We start from the raw sequence: 21,525 nt of genomic DNA on the forward strand, positions 1-21,525 counted from the left end.
TCACAGTTGATCAATACATGGTTGTCACTTGGTCATATTGACTCAGCTCCCTGTCTGCTGTCATTGTAAAGGATTTCATCAGATTTATGAAGTACTTATAAAAGGCATCAAAGGGACACAATTAACATGTTTATTACAATTGTAATAGAAAACCCCACCCCATAAATGAGACATTTGATTCCTGTCATCACTATTCTAAAAGGCTTTGGAAACTTTAACAATAAAATTTTGTTTCAATAAAAGTGTGCAGAGCACTGGATCTATTCTCTAATAGACAATTCTAGCACTGTATATTCAGAATTCTAGCACTTCTAATTCAGCACTACATTACAGTAACTGAACCCATTTTTTTTGTCACTATATCTGAGAGCACAAAAGCCTGCCGAGCTCCTTGCCTGCTCTCGTTCCTGTTCCCCAAGGCCCCCCACCCAAACAACAGACATACATGTGCCTCCAGCAGCACTCCCATGAAAGATGCTACAAACTAGCAAAAAAAAGGTCAAACGTTTTAGGTATAAAAGAAATGTTTTATTCTGTTTCACTACTCACTTTACAGCGACACATGTTAAAAGGACTCTCATTATTACCTAAATTATTGTAAACAATGACCGTTTTGTGCAACGTGTGCCAACCAATGCAAGTACAACCAGAGAAACAATGGTCAAATGATTTCCACAATAATTTGCACAGTAGGTTTCTTCTACAAAACAATTACACAAACATAATAAAAAATATGCATGTTACCATAAAATAAATAATTCCCATCTAATTGAAGACTATAAAACAGGACAGAAAATACAGGCAATCCATTTGGGGTCATCCTTAATTACTTCTCACATTCACTCATTTCTGCTGTTACTTTTCCCTTACATTTAAGAAAATACTTATACAGGGTGCAATTAAATATTTTAGTGATTATTTTTTATTTGCAAATACTATGAAAGCCTCTGATCACTGAACCTATCATGAAGAATAAAAAAATTTTATTAAAAAAATAAAACCAAGTCTTAATTATACATATCATGCTAAACAGTTCAGAAACAGATCCTAATTTGGACCACCCTGCTTCTCATCTTCGCCTTTATATTAACATCTACTATTTTTAGTTATCACACTTGCAAAAATAAATCCTTTGTACAGACCAGAAATCTGAAATTCACCCTTTCAATTGATTATTGTTAAAGAGAATTATCATGAGAAACAGAATGATGCAAGGTCATAAGTAACTTTCAAATCTCAGACAAGTTGTGTCTTGCTTTTGAGCTACAAACCTTAACAAGCTAAAGCTAAGAACATTTTGAAAGCCCTACTCAGTAAATCCATTTTCCAGAAGTCTGTTCATTCCCTACTTTAGCAAAATTCATCCCCAAAAAGTTACCAATTCAGTGTATTTCCAGCTTTTAGTAGGGCACTGTTTCAAGATCGTGATGTAGGTAATTGAGGATGTTACGTTCAATTACTGTCATCCAGTATGTGTTACAGAAATATTGATTAAATTGCTACGGAAGTAAAAATCATGCATGTTGTCATCTTTGTTGGTTAGAAATCTGAAGTAATTTTTTAAGTTATTATTTCTGCAATGTGAGAACTAAAACCAAATTATGCTTTATTAATAATATAGAAGTTTCCCTTTTTAAGTGTATTTTTCAGAAAGCCTTCACTGGTGATTTATTAATGAAAATATTTTAAGAACTGTTCTATCCATACAAGGCTTGCACACAAGTCTCAGATCTAGCACACTGCTTTTTAATGCCATGCAATTCTGTTCATACCAACCCCTTTTGAGATTTTTAAAAAAATGTCCATTGCCTTCAAATTTAGGTCTGACCAACCATTTCAGGCTTAGTGTAACAATAGCTACTCATCAGCCACAGTTTATCACTTTGGTATGAGCTTTTCTGTGGGCTGTGGAATAGAATAGGAAGCAGAACTTGCATCCCATATCCTGCCACTGGATATCCTATAAAGAAAGACTCCACCTTGAGCACATACTAGAATGGACTTTTCTTTTTGATGAATCCAACAAAGCTTACTTCAGAGCTCTACAAACACAGAGCCCTGAAATCTCAGTATCTCCCTGATCTCTTCTTCCCTCTTAGTCACTTGGGCTAGAAGATTACTGGATTTTTTTTCCCCATCCACATTTATAAATTCCAGAAGGTTCAAATTTAACCACATCCGATTTGATTAGGCAAAGGGAGTTCTGGGCTTCCAGACCTTCCCCATTCCATTACTTGTGTTCATTGACGGTTTTCTTGGAAGTATCAAAGGTTTTGTTTATATTAATACCTTTTGCATAAGTGGCATGCAAAAGTTAATTATATTTCTAAATGTTTATTTAAGTATTTTGGTAATTTCTGTAAGCCACATAATAGTACTGGGAATTAACATAAGAGGGAAGTAAAATGTAATGGTTTACTTTAGTAGAAGGAAGGCTGCACCATTCTCGTAATGATGTACTGAGACCAATTAACCTTATTGCACCTTCTTATGTTCCTTTGAAACTGTACTGGAGCATCAATTTGGACACAAATATTCTTAGGAGACAGCGGTGGAGTCAGGTGATCAAGATTAGTCCTAATAAAATTACTGAAGTAAACACCACTAGAATTTAATTTTCAAGTAACCAAGAGTACATTTTACTTAAGTACATGGTAAAACTAACTGATGGATATGCAGTTTTCAGTGAAATCAAGGAAAAAACTTTACAAAAAATTGCTAAAAGGCTTTTTTTGACTTAAAGCTTATTTTATTACAATTAAACTTTCTTTAAATTGTGGAAAAGTATGTAATTTCGGTAACTAGAGTGGAGTTTTCATGCTGCTGTTTACAAAGGAAACTTAATTAAAAGGACTAGTGTGGTACTAAAATCAAAGTAGCCATTTTTAACAGTTTGCAGTCCACTATAAAACATACACATATTCCAGGGACACATTTCTGGAACACTAGTTTTATTCTTTCCTCATGAAAGTCACAGCTGAGTTTTACCACTGTTACTTTAGTCTGATACTGACACTCACCCCCTCTCCTGTTACTCCAGCCCTGCTCTGATCAGACCCCCAGCAATGCATTTCTGTCCAGTCTCTTTCTTGGTGCCAGTATTCCTGAAGCCAACAATAAATCCAATCAGGGGAAAAGCCATCCAAATCAAAACTAATACTCCTTTCCTTTTTCTGTCCCCCAAAGAAAAGTTACCCTCATGGCTTTAGGAGCTGTGTCTTAAAATGTAGGTGTTTTTGGAGTTACATTGGCTCCTATGCAAGTTACCCTAGGTTTGCTCAGTCTAACTGAAATACTTCTCTCGAAGCTGAAGTTATGTCCAAACTTTCAAAACAAGGCTCCTCACAGAATCTACCCTAATCACAGAAGGAACACAGTTCTGAAAAAACAGTATGGTTTCTTTGTACCAAGTCTAGCTGCCTTCATTTTTAAAAGGATCGCTTAATAATACCAATAAATTTCTTAGTAAGACCTGAAAAAACCCACATTATTAAAAGTCTCCCTTAATATATACCAATTTATTACATTTGCATTAAAAAAGCAAAATAGTATGTATAATCCAGGTAATTGAGGTCATATATATAAAAATTATTATTAGACAACAAAATTTAAGTTCTCTATAAGAAAACTACATACCATTTTTGTGAAATCCCTGAACTTGATTTTCATTTTTATGTTTCCAGGCAGAAACGTTGCAAGTTGCATTTTGACCAAATACTGTACTACGTGGTTTTGCTTTATGGAAACAGGATTGCTTCTCTGGAGATTTTGCTCTCAGCAACTGATTGTCCTTATGGTTTAAAATGGAACACTCCTAGGTTAATAAGGAAAAGTTAATTTTAAAACCATTTTCACAAAAATTCCCCAAAGAAACAAGATCCAAAGCTACTATCTGAAAATTTCAAGTTACAATTAGTACCTTGCCCTCCCATCTCTTCCCTTCTGAAATGAAAAAAATGAAAGGTGATGTTTTCTCTGCACAAATCTTTGCAACATGCTGCCAGCGAGAACCTCCTTTCAGAGGACACATGCTCTGCCTGAATGAGCCAGACTCTATTCTTTCAGCCAGCAATGTCCATGCTTTTTTCTTTTCATTCTCTGTGGGTTCTCTGTTGTGAGAGTTGAATTAAGTACTGAATGCCTCCACACTTAAATCCTAATCCAAAATACAAAATTGGGCTTAGTCAGGATCTAGCAATTGTAAGACTAGCAGTGGGAGAAGACAGCTGCATGACACTGGTGAGTCTCTAGGACTGGTTGGATATTAAACATTTGATTCTGATGAGTACATTCACATGTATAATCCATGTCCAACAGGGTGACTGGGGCAAGACCTCAGAGGAGATAGGTATTTTTAGAAGTTAAAGATAAAACATCCATCTCTTCTTCCTGTAAGGGCACAGTTATCCTAACCTAAAATGAGCAGAGTTCAAAATTTGATGTCAACAGTCATAAGACACCATCAATCTGGTCTTTACCTTGGCAGAGAATTGGCTATTAGCATGTCAGATGCAGAAGTGAGGTCAGGGCTGAATGGGCTTGAGTTTTTTTAATAATCTGGTACTACTGGTCATTACTGTCTCCCCTTCAAGGACTGTAAACAACACAGTAGTAGACCATAAACTACAAAAGTTATAAAACCATAATTACTAAGTGAGAGGAGATGATCTTTGCTCTCTCCTCCAAAGAAACTAACTAGCCTTGCTTCCCATTCTCTGGAAGAAGTAAAACTCCTTCCCATCAGTCACAAGATTAAGAGCTTGGGAGTCTTGCTAGATATGTATTGTCTTTTGTCATTTGTTTCACTTTTAAGATAGGTCAAAGGGCTTGTAATCAAAAGATTGTACCCAAGCAGAAAGTTCCCCACCAAGTCAGCATGCCAGGTACGGTCTAGGAAACTTGAGGCTAGTTTATGAAAAGTAGTAGCAAAAAATTTTTCCCAAAAAATGCACTTCTCCACAGGCACACATTTAAAAACTTAGCAACAAAAAAAAGCAGCAAGAACAGAAATAAAAATAACAGACAGGCTACAATACATCAGAAACCATGAGCAGCCTCACAACTACCCTTCATGCATATACCTCAGTTTCCTCTGAAACTACCTCTGCCTTTTGTCATAGAACACAACAATTTTATTGTCAGCTTATAATATTTGTCCTCTATTTATTTCTTATTTTCAACATGATACTTGAAGTGATACTACATTAACATGCTCTCTGTTATCATCTGTCAGTCTCTCCTCTTGGGCTCCCTGAAACTGAATAAAACAGGGAATGGATGCTTTAGATGGGAAGCCTATCACTTTTGTATGATAATTTAACTCCTACCTTTGTTCTAAGCAGCTGAGATTTATTCTGAAGCACATTCGTATTCACATCATTTTCTCTGCAACTGTTTTCAGCCCCCACAGTATCCATAATGCTGCTTCCACAAGTCTGTGTATTATAACCACTGTCCACCTGAAATCAAGAAGCGGGGCTTTAAAAATGTACTGCAATTTAACACCAATAAACCCTTCAGATTCTCATACCTAATACAACTTGCATTTGATTAACAGAACTTAATCCAACAAACCAACTACCATCAATAACAAAAGCAAGTTGGAAACAGGTCTGTCAGAATTAGTTTAGATTAAGTTAAATGTATTACTGTACATAGTAACACAAAAATTATTTATAATTGCTATGCTAACTCCACTGAGAGAGGAAAAAGGGGATGGGGGAAACGAATAAGTCACAATACTACCTGCATGCCACATCCAATAAGAGAAAATCGACAATTAGTTCCAGAATGCTATACCTATTAAAAGTTAGTATGTTGAGCTCGGTTTTACAAAGAAGTAAAAATACTTTCATTTTTACCTGAATACTACTGTTGTCACAAGGAATTGCACTGCTTTCTGCAAGAGGTGACATGCACATGCGAGAATTTTCAATACTGAAAGTTATCCCTGTCATAAAGCTTGTCATTGGTGCATTGCTATTGCCAATTGTTTCTTTTATCCAAGTGTTTTCTTCCGACACTTCAGCTGCATCAGCCATATCTACAGTATTATTTTCCTTTGAGCCTTCTATATCCTGAAACGATGACAACCTTTGGTGACAAGCTTCTGAGTGAGCTGGTGCAATAGACACAGTTGCTACCACGAGATGTGTACCATGTGCAAAAGTATCACCATCTTGCTGACATAAGTTTATTCCATTATCCGTTTCTGGGAACCGAGTTTCCGCTGGAGAAGCATTTTCCTTGTCTTTCTCATCCTCAACGTGATTCTCAACTGTAATAGGTATTCTAATGACAGAAGTCTGATACTGGGTAGTTCCTCTACATGCTCCAAGCCTCATAGGAGAACAGTTTTTAATTGGAGAACAACCATCTATGTAAGGACTTCTTGTACTTGGGGGTGTCATTCTATTTGAGGAAGAAGGAATATCTGGAGAATGAAACGTAAATTTTCTTTGGTCTGTAAAAAACAGAAGTTATTCTATCAGATACCAGGTAGAGTTAAAGTCATCATCCTCAAAGCCTTACAGTCCTTTCAAGAATTATAGTTAACTACATAGTATTTCACTGACCAGAGTCTCTCAGCATCACGGCTTTCTTAAAAAAACAAAAAAACCCCAAAAAACACCCCCCTACTCCTTCCCCCTCCCCCCCCCCATAAAAAACCCAAAACAAACAAGCAAACAAAAACCACTGGCACATTTAAACTACCACCGTAAATGCAATTTTTTATCCCATTTTCACCACCAAATTTGTTTCCTATGACATGGTTTGCTGTATTGGAGGCCTTGAATTTTCAAGTGTCAATACTACACAGTCACAGAATCATCTAGGTTGGAAAAGACCCTGAAGATCATCCAGTCCAACCGTTAACCTAGCACTGACAGTTCCCAACTACACCATATCCTTAAGCACTGTGTCAACCTGACTCTTAAACACCTCCAGGGATGGGGACTCCACCACCTCCCTGGGCAGCCCATTCCAACACCTAACAACCCGTTCTGTGAAGAAATACTTCCCAATATCCAGTCTAAACCTTCCCTGGTGCAACTTGAGGCCATTCCCTCTTGTCCTATCGCTTATTACTTTGTTAAATAGACTCATCTGCAGCTCTCTGCAACCTCCTTTCAGGTAGTGTTTAAAGGAAAATGTGTGAAGGCTGGTTCTGTGGCTTTTTTCCAAACAAATATCAATACACATATTCTATAGGCATTTAAGAAATTTGGGGCAGCAAAAAAGTTTTCAAGAAAATCAAACATGAGAAAACACCTATGCCATCTCCACATATAGTGGTGCTGAAATACCACAAGGCTCATGAGAGCAAAACCATGTATAAACACCACATTAAGTCTTACCAGGTAATGGATGAAACATGAAATACTGACATTTTCTAGAGCAGCAAGTACACAAAATGTTTGCCATTTCTTCACTAGTCAGCTTCATTTCAAAAAATCTTTGCTTTCACATGATTTGACAACTCACGCTAAACATTCTTTGTCCAATTAAAATGCTTCAGGTTGGGCCAAATCAGATCTGTGATCTGACTTAGTTTAGGCATATTGCTTTAAAACCCCTTCTCACACTAGATTAATCCTTTAATTCTTTTTTCATTCCTGTTAGGTCTCAATTCCTTCTTCTAAAATATTTTCCCTAGTTGATTTTTTTCATGTAGGTACATTTCACTGTTTCACATCATTAAGATATTTCACTCCTAAACAGTAAATGTGTCATATAGGAGACTGTTGGTCTGCCAAGCACAGTAACTTGTCTCTGAACAGAAAAAAGTTCCAGTAAGAATGCAGGAGTTTTTATAACAAAGACACATAAATCAAGAAAGAATACATATACAATTAAACTATACCTGATAGTGGTGTCTTTCTTATGTGAAAAGCAATTGGTGAAAAAGTAGGAGAACCATTATGCGCAGGAGACCCCTCTGGAAATGTGGGACTGGTTATACTTCCCAGACTATAAGCCCTTGTTCCTCCCTGAATAGGGCTTGACGAAAACTGACCCTTCAGTTAAAAAAAAAAAAACCACACGCTAATTTTCATAATGTAAGCTTTGACTAATATGTACATTAAAAAGTGTTCTAACTATGACAGCACTGAGAAAAACTGATCGTGCACAATGACAATCTCTATCATTAGTTTAAATATTCTAGTTTCAGGTCTTCACGTCTTGGACTTTATGCCTCCACATAGGACCCAAACAGTCACATAATACCAACTAAGACTAGAGTATCTGTTAGATTAAAGAACTATGAGAAGCCTAAACAGAGAATTAATGCTATCTGTGTATATAATCAAGTATTTAATCTCAGTTTCTTACTCATACCAATGCAGATGAAAGCCAGCCACTATTTGTATTTTAATGGAATCTGTATTATCTGAATTACTTAACTCAGCAGCAGACAAAATACTCTTCCTTAAGGAAAGAGAATAGTGGTTGTGATCTTGCCTAAGAGTATGGTGCAAAAAGCAAAGTCACTTCTAGCAGTATTAATTATGCTGCAGGAATTCTTTACTAGGTTACCATAATGAAGACTTTTTTTTTTAAGCCACACTCTCGCTGGGGTAGTTTTTTTCCATGCACTTCAGCTGCCAAACAGATGAAACCATACCACCTAAACCAGTTCAGCTGTGCTATATCCACCTGGGAATAAAATTCATCTCACTTAATTTAAAATACAGACATTATGTTCTGCATTCAAATACATGTCTGTTCATCTGAAATATCTGGTCAATGGAAAAGAAAAAAGCATATTTAGCACTGCATTCAAAGATCCACAAGTCATTTCTTCCCCCACAAATGAGTCTGAGCTATAACTAGTATTTTAGACAGTTGTTCACGGATTTAAGCATGCCTTTTTTTGTATACACGTTTTACAAAAAAAAATGGCTTCAACATGCTTTCAGCAAGTCTTGTGTATGTAGCAACTCCTACTTCCTTTTCATAACATAAAATTAACACATAATTCCTTCTATACAAAAGAATAGCAGCACAACATAATAATTTGATATACTAAAAAGTCAGTAATATATTCTTTCAAGACTTTTTTGTTCATATTTTTATGAATTTGAAAAAAAACACATCACCCTTTGGTCTAACACCTACTCTGTCATAAAGCAGTTGGAGCTTATTAAAAACACGGTTGTTCATATGGTGAAGTCTGTTAGAAGTTCTTAAGAACTACTCTTGTGCCAGGTAAGTCACACCTCACTCAGCCCCCAGAACAGGCTACTTACTGAACTAGATGTTTCCAGAGGGCTTCTGCACCGGACTGGAGATATGTCTATTGAACAAAGCACTCCAAGTGGCTGACTACCACATGGACTATGCAGAGAAGGGGATAAACACCCAGATACACTTCCATTTTCTTCTAAAAACAGCTTTCTTCTGAGTGATGAAGAGCTCAGATTTTCCTGAGACTGATCTGCAAATTCATCTGTTCTAAAATATTCACCTAGAAATGGGGGGGAGAAGTCATTCCCAATAAGAATGCAAGGAAAAAAAAAAAAAAATCTTCCACTATAGAGACATACATAACTAAATTAAAACATTTAATCCAATTTACCAACACAGCAAGTAAATAATCTAATTAGGTACCTGTCCCAAATGATCACTTGTTACCATTACAGTAAGTCCACTTTGTCCACTACGGTTCTACTTTTGCCTATCATCCTTTAACACTAAAGTCTGCATTTAAAAAAAAAAAAATAATATTGGCTAGCATCCACTTGCTGGCATTTTCCCAAAATTCCATTATTCTTCACATCTGAGTTGTGAAAAAGGTGTTATAATAATACCCAAGCAAACCTAGACCCTTTTTCAGGTCTCCCATATGCATCAATGGTCATTATGATACATCCAAAGACAACCCAGATTCAACTTGAAGAGAGTCAAAGCAGTTAGCAGCTTACAGTAGAACAGCACAGAGATGTTAACAAAGACCAATTAAAATATACTGAGACTTAACAGTGTATTTTATTTTTTTGCTCTTGCTCTATTCTAACTGGATATTCCTTGTAGAAGAAATTTTTCATTAATTCACAAATTATGCATTGATGGAAACATTTGTTAAGACAAAACATGAAAGCAATAGATATGGTTGTTTTTCTGTTTTAATTCTGAGGGCCCACAGTCACGGTCATGAACTTCAATACTGGAATAGGAGCATACAGCCCAAAACCTCTGAGCTGGCTATACCCACTATTCCCACATATGAGCTGTAAGAACAGGCCTTTCCAGCCCCCTTGCCTGAGAAACTGGCAGCAATTGCTTGATATAGCAGTTATAATCAGACAGTTAATTTACTTTGTCTCCCCACTCAGCAGTCATGACTTTTTTGCCACCACACAACTTCCAGTCATCACCATGACTTCATTTAAATTAAAGGCACAGAATTATAGCATAGCTCTGCTCAAGGCAAGGTTGGGCTATGAGCCTCATGGCCAGCAAACGAAGTCAATCAGCTCTGCTAAATTAAATAACTGCTCTGTTTGGCAGAGGCAGGGAGTGTCTTCTGCTTACTACCTGTAAGGAACTGAAGGAATTAATGCCTCAAACATTCATTGACACAGAAAACCTCAAGTATAAATTGTGGCCTTTGTGATTAGTCTAAGGAATGATTTAACTGTCTAGGGAAGCACAGGGTGTATTGAAGGGTGCATGGCTCTGATCCCTTGCAGTTGTATAACCAAATTCCTTAGATAAGCCTTGAAGGGAGGAGACAGACTGACTAAAACCACATGTTCAGGTTAAGGCCTACACTTTGATTTATGACTATAACCTCCAAGAAGAGCTAAAAGATTGATAAGAGATAAACAACTGACACCAGACAGAGCTAATGACTGGATAATTGCCTAAGAAACAAAAGCTGAGGAAAAGGTAAAGGTGCTAGGGGGAGATCATGATCACTGACTCAATTGGACAAAAGGGTTAATGTACCCCATTTCCCCCCCAACGTGCTGAACCCATGCTCCACCTTTTGTCCGTCTCTCATGGAAATGATGAACTTAAAAGGTCACAGAAAACTCTGCTCTGTGTGCACCCACCACCCAAGATTACCAGACCTGAGACAATGCTGGATCCTTGGGTGGTGATCAGGATTTCTTTGAATCTTTCTCTCCTTTCTTTTTTTTTTTTCTTTCCTTTCTTTTCTTTCTTGAGACCACATTGCTTATCCTTTTCCAAGTTTAAGTTGTTTCTACCACAAGTAAAATATTTTAACCGGTCATTTGGTGTCATTTCCCCTTAATTTAACTCGAGGGGATCACAGAACCATTACAACACTCTGGGCTCCCAGTCCGGGTCATGACACTACCTTTTATGCATTCAAAATTGTCAATCAATTTCCAGTTGTCCTCCATATCCCTCCTCTTTCACCTTTATGTTTACACACAAATCATATCATTTAAGTCAGATGTCCCATGCAACACACAATAACTATTTAGAACACATACTTAAAACTTTCATTCATACATTAGGTTTTCATTATTTCCTAAGACAAAAGAACCTCAGCAAACAATACAAAAACGAATTTTCTATTTAGACATTCATAATTAAATTTAGATATTACACAACATACCTAGTATTTTCTCTAAATTAAAATCCACTGGCAAAGACAATACCGTCTGACAAGCAGCTGCAATGAATAAAACAACAAAATTAGCTTGCAGTGACCTTTTACTAAAACTGTAGAAACAAAAATTGACTTTCAAATTGCATTGCAATTGAGCTATTTAAGTTACAGTTGCAATAAGGGAAATTGTTAATTAAAGCTAGGATTCTGATCTGACAACACTGTATGGAGCACACTCAGGCCTAGAGATAAAAAAACAAGGGTTGTAACATAAAAGCCTTTAGAGAGGCATTCTTAACTGAGGAGACAGGTCTCTGACGAAAGGATTCAAAAGGAAGTGGGAGAAAGATCATCAAAATACACGGGAAAAACACTACCTATTTATCTAAAACAAAACAGTTTAAAAGATGCCTTAAGATTTCTGCTATTTATTTGGCAGAGAATCAAGATTCTCTAATCCAAAACAATCCAACACATTAAAGGTTTCTTGAAACTGTAGATTACCTGTAAACCTGAGGCTTATATTCACTTTTTAATTCAGAAAAAGTGCATACATTGAGTTGGAAAAAATGCACTCCACCGTCTACAGAGGACTTCCGCTTTTACTTCAGAAAAAATTTGAAAGAGTATAACAGAATTAAATTACTAGGAGAAATGGATATTAAAATTAATAGTACCATACAGTTCAAGAAAAATTATTTCGACAGGAATATTAACAAAAAATAATTCCTTTTTGAAAATAAATAGCCATTAAGAAAGGGGTTATTTTGCTTTGGAGAAAGCCTGTAATTTCAGACATTGCCTTTTACCCACCATTGCTTTTCCCAGGCTGCAAAGTTAGCTGTCTTCCAATCGGAGAAATGTTATTTAGATCTATGGCTGTAAAACAGGTAAGAACTTAAATTTAAGCATGCATTACATATAGAGTTTTGAAACCTAGCAGCAGTAAGTTAGAATATTTACTGCTGCTAGACAAAATTTTTGCATTGAAGTATGGAAGAGATTAGAACAGAGTACTGAAGAAAGGTTACTATTATAGCTGGTAATTTCAGCACCTTTCTATTCAAAAACTGCATAGTGAAGTAGCATCAACTTTGCCCAAATCTTTGCCTTCTGCAGCCTCCTCTACATTACAGAGATTTAAACCAAACTCAGTTCATGCTTAGTCAAACAGTCTGTGTTCAAGTAAAACACATTTCCAGAAAATCATGCAGTCAGGACTTGAAGACAACGATGAAGAATCTACTACTGCACCCTTTTTACACAGCTAAGCAACACATCAGACCATTTTCTTTCACCATTCACTTTCCCAGGTCTAGGATTGTGACTTATGTTCTCTGCCCAAGAAGTGATGATCTTACAACTGACAATTAAAAATACACTATCCACAAGCTGCATCTCCTTGATAAAAAATTTTAACAGTTTAGCCTCTTCCAAATCTTGCAAAAATCCTCAAGCACTTATTTAAGAATTTCCTAAGAAATGATACTGAATGCAAACAATACTTTATGGCCGATATTTGTCCAACTTGTAATCCATTTACTATGTATTTAGTTGGTTATATATAAACTTTAATAACAACAGCATTAATAATAAAATCTAATAATGGCATAAACAAAATAAGAAAACCCACAACCCTACATACAGTGACAGTGAGCTAGCAGGACACTAAGAGGACAACAGGAATTTATGTAGCAAGTAAGGGTAGAAACATAGGAAACTCAGTTTCCCATATACTTATATTGGCAGGAGAGCAGTCAGAGTCAGACATGCAGATATCAGAAGAAAGAATGAGCAAAGTAGAAGATTTGGCTATTACCAGTATTCACACAGCAAAGTTGTATGTGTAAATTAAACTGGGTGAAGACAGGTTATGAGAGGAAAAACATTTAAGAACAGGAACCAAAAATAACAAAAAGGAAATATTATGTAGAATTCTGGATTAGTAAGGTTTTTTTAAAGAAAGCACTTTGAGAGAACAGCTACAAATTTATCAGCTGTGCTCTCTTTTATCATTGGTTCTTAAAATTAAAGGTTGAAAAACCTTATGCTTTATGATTTCTCCAAGAGCTAGACAATTTTGGGTGGACACACAAAAGCAACTTACATTTAGTTGAATTAAACTGAGAAACTTGCTTGCCTTCATGTTCAGTCCATGGAGAAGGAACTATGAGTCTTTTTGTGAAAAACTAGAGTAGAATAAAACCAAACCATCTTAGCACTTTTAAAAATTGGAGACTCTCAACTTTAAATTTAGATTAGTATCCTGAACAAGAAAAAATTAAGTCATAACTTCTATTCACAGTAACTCTTCCTTCCCCAAAACGTAGTTATCCCTTACACCCAAAATATATTATTTCAGGCCCAGAGATGTTAAAGAAAAAACAATTTGATTTGAAAAAGACTCCCATGTTCTTTATGACACATACCACATCAGATCTTTCAAGTCTTAAGAGTGAAAATTGTACAAAATTTTCATTTAACCCTAATTACTCATGTAAAAATTTGAAGTCTCAACCATATTTATGGCAGAGTAGTTTAACATAAGTCTTTTCAAATGTTCAGTTTGTTGTATTTTGACAATTGTATTTGGCTTGAAGTGCTAAAGAAACACTGCAGTAACAGAAAAAGAAGTGGACAACCAAGGCTTTTTGGCAATATTAGTGTATTTAGCTAAACTGGTTAGCAGCAAAACATTTATGAGTACTGGCATTTCAGTCTTTTTCTCTGAAGCAGAAACTATCCTGCTGTCACAGTTGCACTCTAGAACACCCTGATGCTGAGGACATGAACACTATTACATAGCTTCAAGAAATACATGGTAAATCCTGTTCTCACAATAAAAGCAAGACTCAAAGCAAATGAAAGAGAGCTTGGCTTGAAACACCCAACCATTAAAGGCATAATTTTTGTCAGAGACATGGTTTCAAACTGTTGAGTTGCATAATCCATTAGCTTATGCCTCACAAAGAAGAAATATCCTTTTAATGTAGATTTAGAACAACAGAGTATCTTAGCTGCAGGTCTACTACAGAGCACCTTTATGGAATCCTAAAACATGTTTTTTGTTTATAGAGACAGAAACTGATAACAGCATGATACAATAGAAGAAGGTCAATAACAATAAGGAAGACTTGCCTAACAGAGCCTTATTTTTTTAATCGAAATAACATTAAAGATTTCTATAGTGAAGATTTCAAACACTTTTCTTTCTCTGCTAGACAAATGGATAGTAAAAAATAAAATGAAAAATGAACAGAATTACAAGCTATCAAAAGAAGGTCTTGCCTTCAACTAAGCAAACTTTGAAAGAAATAAAAAATAGCCAAGGTTCTGCTATATTCCTAAAAATGCGATAAAAGAACCTAAGCTACCTAACAGTTTCTGTAAAACCCTAAATAATAATTATTTTTAACCTTAAATTAACTATTTATAAGAGTTATTGTACAGCTACATTCCCACTAGCTCACCAACACAGAAGAAACAGACTGCTATTCTGACGTACAGGTATGTGAAAGAAGATGGGAAGAAAAAGACCATGTGGATTCCAACTACAACTGCAAGGGATGAGGACACAAAATTACTTTCTTAATAACCAGTAAATAGGCTTCTGGGTTTTGAAATCCTATAATAGATATGGATCTTTTTTGTACGTATATAGGTAAAACGAATCAATACTTGATAGCATAGAAAGTTATTACCTCCTCAATGGCTTTTTGCCTTCTGTCTTCTGTCTCCTTATCAATTCTAAGTAACAAATGAAAAACAACTCAATTACCAAAACCATCACAATTGTAATCTTTTACAGATGCTTAAGAAAAACATCATAAATGAAACTATACTAAACCCTAAATCTTATGTTTTTACTGTTACGTGCAATAGTCTCATACTATAAATTTAGAAATATAAATGCACTTCTCAGTTACTTCAGTTCATTTGAAAGAGATCTGTACCATCTATAGCTAGATATTTGTAAATCTTCTATTTGCTCCTTGTATCAGCAAGCCTTTTTATCTAGACAAAAACTCAGTCATAACTGATCCTCCAAAATAATCCCTTTAGTTATGTTGAACTTGTCATATGAATAGGTTTTACTATTCAAGTTGCCATGACATTAGGCTTACAAAGAATCTCAATATGAAATCAAGCAGAATAAAAAACTGAGCTGTAAGGAACAAAAGGGCAACAGAAGATGCTCATAAGAATGTCTGCATACTCGAATTCCTGATAGAGCCTACTTTTCAAATAGCTAGTCTGATGTATTTTCTTCAGTTCAGGATACCATATCATATTTCAGTTTGAATCAATTAACACATTCCCTTATGCAGCTTTTGACTTTTTAAAAAGACCCAACATTGTAGTTACTTCAGTCAACTTCAAATGATATGTGAGATTCTACAATTTTACTTCCTTTAACCGTCACCATCAAGTCTCACTTTCCGTCACTACTGTGTAATTCATATGCTTCAAAAAATTTTATAATGAATATTCATCATTGTCTTAGCTGAATCACACAACACTTTCATACAGTTAATATACCTTAATTACCCTTGAATAATTTTGGAAATGTCAGATAATGGATATAACACTCCACACAAACACATGTCGATGTGCCTAATAGATACATAAGCTTTCCCTCACAGCTCTCTTTGCTTTCATGATAATCAGACTTTGAATAGATCTGCAATATTGGGACATGCCATCTTCAGTTATATCTGCCTAGATGAGGCTAAAATGACATGAATACACTTGCACAAAATTCAGTTACTGTACCAAAAAAATAAGCATACAATCACTGAGTATTTATGCATAGTGGATCACAACTAATAAGCATCTTTGGAAGACAGATTCCAAAAGAGAAACAGGGGAACTGGGAAAACAGCTCCCACTAAAAGTGCTGGTTAGTGCAGAAGAAGATGTTTTTTCTTTAGTGCGTAACTCCAGGAAAATAACAAACTGAAGACGTCCTATGTATTTAACAAGAGTAAAAAGAAGTCAGTCTTGTATGCAACTTCAAGCAATTGAGCACTTGCAGCTGTGACACACAGTACGCAAGGTACAGTACAGATTTCTTTAATACTTAACATATAATAGGATAGCATCCAATTTAGAAACATTCAATTTCTGTCAGTACAAATAACAGAGAAAGAGGAAAGTTTGTGGACAAGACTGTGTCACTGTCTGCTCAATTACTATTTTTCACTAACACAGTCTGCCAGAAAAGTTCTTCTGATCATTTCTTAAGTAGTGCAATAAACACACACACGCAAGATGATGCCTGGTTTATGGAAACAGTAACACTGCACAACATTAAGTCTACATGTGATACACACTTAGACTTTGAAAAGTGCTCATGAGCTTTTATGCTGTGCTGCTACCCAAACTGTTTTCACTACATAATGAAGAATTAAGTTTGAAATATTTATACACCAAATTTCTTGTGCTTGTGGTTCTTTGCAACTACCTGAGAAACATGACTTGTTAAGAAGCATTATTAAAATGGAGTACACACTTTGTGTAACATTATGCACGGGTTTTGAAAACTCGATTCTTTTATCAGGAACTCCTAATGTCAAGAGCTGTATTTATGACACTTTAGGTGCCACAAAGCAGTATTTATGAAACGTAAATTAAAATCAGTTGGCATACAAAATCTTTCATACACACACATATATACATATATGCATTTAACCATGTACAGTTTGCAGCCACCAGAAACAGCCACCTCAATCTGTACTACAACTGAAACATGCAAGCATGGTCACAGAAAATCTACACATAGACAAACTAGCCTCTTCCTAGGTCATATCAGATGATTTAAAAAAAAAAATAAATCACACTGGGTATGAAACAGTGGGACAGGCTGAAGGATCCACTGAGACAATGCATGTTTGTATCTACAGGCCATGCAAGTAATTGGAATTTTCACCCAAGCCACCTAAATTAAAGCTAGTTGGTGTGTGGCCTAGCAGGCTTCCAGAACCAATATAATCAACTCTCTAAAAACGTAAGGGTTAAGGCTTTATAACACATAAAAAGCATTAAGAGTCTGAAACCCATTGTCTGCTAGAGGAAGGCCAGGAAACAAACACAGGTTAAGAAAAATAATATCAATATTAAGACATGGTAATTCACAGACACAGCTGAGGACAATTATATTCTTTTTACATCTCTACTCTAGCAAGAAATTCATATCCCTTCATGCACCTCTTCCTGTTAAAAAAGAAAGATCTCTGGTTCAGTCAGACATTAAGAACAATAGATCTAATTCACAGTATTTTTTAGGATGAGGGTGGTGAAACACTGGAACAGGTTGCCCAGAGAGGGTCCATCCCTGGAAACATGCAAGGTCAGGTTGGACAGGGCTCTGAGCAACCTGATCTAGTTGAAGCTGTCCCTGCTCTTTGCAGGGGGTTGGACGACATGACCTTTAAAGGTCTCTTCCAACCCAAACCATTCTATGAGCCTACGAATATTCAGAAGACTCTTGCCCTAACAGCCCCTCTATCTGTGATTCATTTCACTAACAGGACTTCAAAGTCCTATAAGCATAAACAGGATGGAGGATTGTTTTATTATTTTATTACTGTGGTGCTTCATGTCATGAGGTGCAATTCTTTGTGTAAGTTCACATCTGAGAAACGTATGGGAGTGTCTACAGGATTCACCACAGTGACCTTCTCTTGAGACGTTGTGCTGTACTACTAGTAAGTACCCCTCAAGATGAGCTGTGAATACCAAACCTGTTTTACTTACTTGTTTTCCCTGTGGAAATTACTTTCAGAGAAAGGAAAAAGTTGAGATCAAGATCCCCAAATTATTTCAAGTAACTAGCAATCTCCTTCTCCTCCAAGACAGAAAGCTTACTGGTCTTCCCTCCTTCACATTAAGTCAAATCTATACCTTTCGCAAAGGGTACTGGCTTACTTACCCTGCTAGCTTTCCCAGCTCTACCCTTCTGCAGGAGTCCCAAAGACTAAAGAAGCCTACACTTCACAGGTCTCAGTATGGAACACTCCGAGAAGATAAATCGTGCTGTGACAAGGACTAGGAGAAGTAGCTTGGTAACAATCACTGGCAAGATATTTTCTTGCTTCCGTTGAATGCTTTTACCTGGCTGTCTTCCAAACTGCAGTCAGAGTGGATCACCAGTTCTCAACATTAAAAAAGAGCGACACAGAGGCAGCCTCATCTAAATATTATATCCACATCAGGGACACAAAAATCTACGTTAAAGAATTTGAATAAAAAGTCTTTAATGCCATGTTGAAACGTCAATAAAGCAAAAGTACAGTGTTCTAGTATTCAAGCTAAGTTAAGTGCATAAACACGGATGGTAAGTTACCTAGCATGACTCAAATACATTGCTTGGCGTCGAACATCTTCTGAGTCAATTTCCACAGGATTTATTAGAGCAAGCTGATCAATAGACCATCTAAATTTTCCTGGTGTCTAAAAAAAAAAATGAACATCTTAATGCTTACTAGTCTAAAAAGATAAAAATAAAATCACAGGACAAATCTCAGTGGAACAGTGCAATCATAACTTCCATATAGTTTCTGGGAAAGACAATCAAAAGAGTTTCTATTTAAGTAATCTACTTTAAAAAATGAGCAAGTCAATCAGGCTTCTTTAACCTGGTAGTGATATTACAACGATTTACAAGGTAATATAAAATGTAAGGTTACAGCTAATATTTACAAACCTCGGTATCAATTTCTTCTGAATTTCTGAGGACAGATCTACTAAAGATACAGAACTTGGGATAAAATTTAGTTGCTTCCAGATTGCCATAATAAAAATTGCGCTTCTACAAAAACCTAACATCCATATCTAACCCAAGTTATCCATATAATAGAGCAGCCTTCCTTTCACCTCACATTTCCAAGAAGAGTGGCAACCCCATACACATCCCACAAAGTCCTTCCATAACACTACCCATAGTTCACAACAAAACCCAATTCAGATGTAAATCAGCTTCACCCCTTTATTTAACAATTAATTACAAACTAGTGTTCAAATATCTGTTTGAAAAATGATCTACCAACTGAGTCTTTTTAGTTTCATTAGCAAAGCATCATCTTTGCTAATCAGATAATTCCAACTGCAATCCAGAATGCAATTTGCAACTAAAAAATGTTGTATATATACAAAATCATTAACTTGATTCTGTGAATATGTAAACAGCTCATAATGGAAGTGCAATTAAGTTTTACTTGCATCCAGCCTGCTTAGCATGTAAGTAGGAACTGGGATTTTTCCACTTTGAAGTGGGGCAAGAACACCACATCCAACAACTGTCCTTTATCTGCTTTCAACTGGTTTTGGCACTTATCGGGTATATGCTAATCTACTGATAGACCTAATATCTAAAGAAAAAAAACATCAGGAGAGTAGGAAGACTAAGCGACAATGTCAGTATTAAAAGCAGCATACTCCAGTAATCAGAACTACCAAATGCCACCAAAATTCTTTAGCTTCAAGTACACTAAATAGAATACACTTTTTAATGCATTTCAGAATGTTAGCACTACATCTATATAGTTACACAACCGAAGACTAGATCTTACAGATGAGGAAGTTGTTGATTTAAAGACTGAAGGACTGGAGACAATCTGCTCCTGAAGAGTATAATAATCACTAGGACTTTCAAAAGGATTCAGGACCGTGACTCGTCCTGGAGTTTCTGGTGTTATCTGCATTTTAGAATCTTTTGTATCACCCATAACACTAAGCTATACCTGGAAAAGAAAGAGGAAAAAGGAAAAAAAAACAAAGCAACATTATAATTTTGACTTTTTAGAGTTAGCCTGAAGGTTTTGGGAAGAGATGACCAATCATTTTTAAGGAGCCAGAAACATTTAAAAGACTAACAAAGTCAGTTAGTTTTGGCTTGGACCTACTGGTATGTGAACAGCTGATAAATAAGGCTGATACAAACAACTAAAAATAAGTAAAACCTATGAAAACGAGACAAGAAAGGACACGGACAAGGCAATTTAAAAACAAAATTCACAAACAACAAATACCCAAAACGAAAAAAAAAAGAAAACGAACACCAGAAGAAACAGATCGGCGATGCAGCCAGTACGTTCCTGGAGGGCAGCTCACATACCCAACGCCGGCACTCCAGAGCTTCAGGAATAAAGCGGTATTACTAGAATTGGGCAGCACATGGCCGACCTCCCCGGGCGCCCCTCAGTGCCAGCCAGCCCTGCGTTACCCACAAGCTGAGGAGCAGGCACAGAAAGAAACGGAGAGCCACCGCCACAGCGGCGAGACGCGGCTGCTGGCAAGCCTGTCGCCGTCCACACCGGAGCGCCCCAGAAGCTTCTAGCTGCAGGCAGCTAACCCCAGGCGGCGGGAAGCAGCCGTGCCGGCCGCCGGGGAGGCGCCCGGTGCTGCCCAACACCTCAGGAAGGTCCCACTTCCCTCGGGCGCTAAAACCGCCCCCGGGCCGAGGCCGGCCTCAGTCCCCCAGCAGCACCTCCCGCACGGAAGGGAAGAAGTGCCGGCGGGTCCGCGGCCCCTCCACACCCCCTCAGGCCGTGCTCCAGCCGCTCCCTCGCCTACGGCGGCAAAGGGGACGGGAGCCCCAGGGAGATATCCCCCCCCCCAGCCCACTTTGGGCAGCCCCGCCAGCACAACGTCCCCAAGCCTGGCCGCTCTCCGCAGACCCCAGCAGCGGGTACCTGTCGCCGTTACCGGGACACTGCTACACCCGCTCATGCTGGCCCCGAATCAGAGCTCCCGCCTCCACCGCGCCGGGAGGCTCTTTAACTAGCCCCACCCCCTCCCGGGATCTGCCCAGTCACGACGCGCAGCCTCCGCTGCCAGGCCAATGGCAGAGCTTCTCCCGATCTCGAACGGACCAATCGCCAGGAGAGCCGCTGCACAAATTCGAAAGAAAGCCCGTCCCTTCCCTTCCTGCTGTTACG

At 37.2% G+C, this 21,525-nt stretch overlaps 1 protein-coding gene across 3 annotated transcripts; it reads right to left on the bottom strand.

The window, feature by feature from the left end:
* Positions 1-663: 663 nt before the first annotated feature.
* BORA (BORA aurora kinase A activator) lies at positions 664-21,355 on the bottom strand. Of its 3 annotated transcripts, none has more exons than XM_074859517.1 (13): positions 21,280-21,355; positions 20,158-20,328; positions 18,933-19,039; positions 15,289-15,334; positions 13,695-13,776; positions 12,401-12,466; positions 11,594-11,650; positions 9,252-9,469; positions 7,865-8,018; positions 5,862-6,463; positions 5,328-5,459; positions 3,637-3,814; positions 664-3,104 (listed from the first exon to the last, which is right to left on the bottom strand). In XM_074859517.1, exons 2-13 carry the CDS (start codon positions 20,311-20,313, stop codon positions 3,052-3,054), a joined length of 1,851 nt encoding a protein of 616 aa, XP_074715618.1. In that variant the 5' UTR covers positions 20,314-20,328; positions 21,280-21,355; the 3' UTR covers positions 664-3,051. The 3 variants fall into 3 exon arrangements, with proteins under 3 accessions (XP_074715618.1, XP_074715619.1, XP_074715620.1); XM_074859518.1 differs by lacking the exon at positions 21,280-21,355 and adding an exon at positions 20,645-20,711; XM_074859519.1 differs by lacking the exons at positions 12,401-12,466; positions 21,280-21,355 and having other exon boundaries at positions 20,158-20,939.
* Positions 21,356-21,525: the final 170 nt, after the last annotated feature.

Source organism: Strix uralensis, chromosome 2 (assembly GCF_047716275.1).
Source record: "Strix uralensis isolate ZFMK-TIS-50842 chromosome 2, bStrUra1, whole genome shotgun sequence".
NCBI classification, from domain to species: domain Eukaryota; kingdom Metazoa; phylum Chordata; class Aves; order Strigiformes; family Strigidae; genus Strix; species Strix uralensis.

Bases quoted from the DNA above. Each gene is read 5' to 3' on its own strand.
- BORA (XM_074859517.1), bottom strand. From the start codon at position 20,313: ATGGGTGATACAAAAGATTCTAAAATGCAGATAACACCAGAAACTCCA. The intron at 6,464-7,864 runs GTATAGTTTAAT...TGTTTTTTACAG, and splicing joins AAGAAAGACACCACTATCAG to ACCAAAGAAAATTTACGTTT. The intron at 5,460-5,861 runs GTAAAAATGAAA...TCTTGATTTCAG, and splicing joins GTGACAACAGTAGTATTCAG to GTGGACAGTGGTTATAATAC.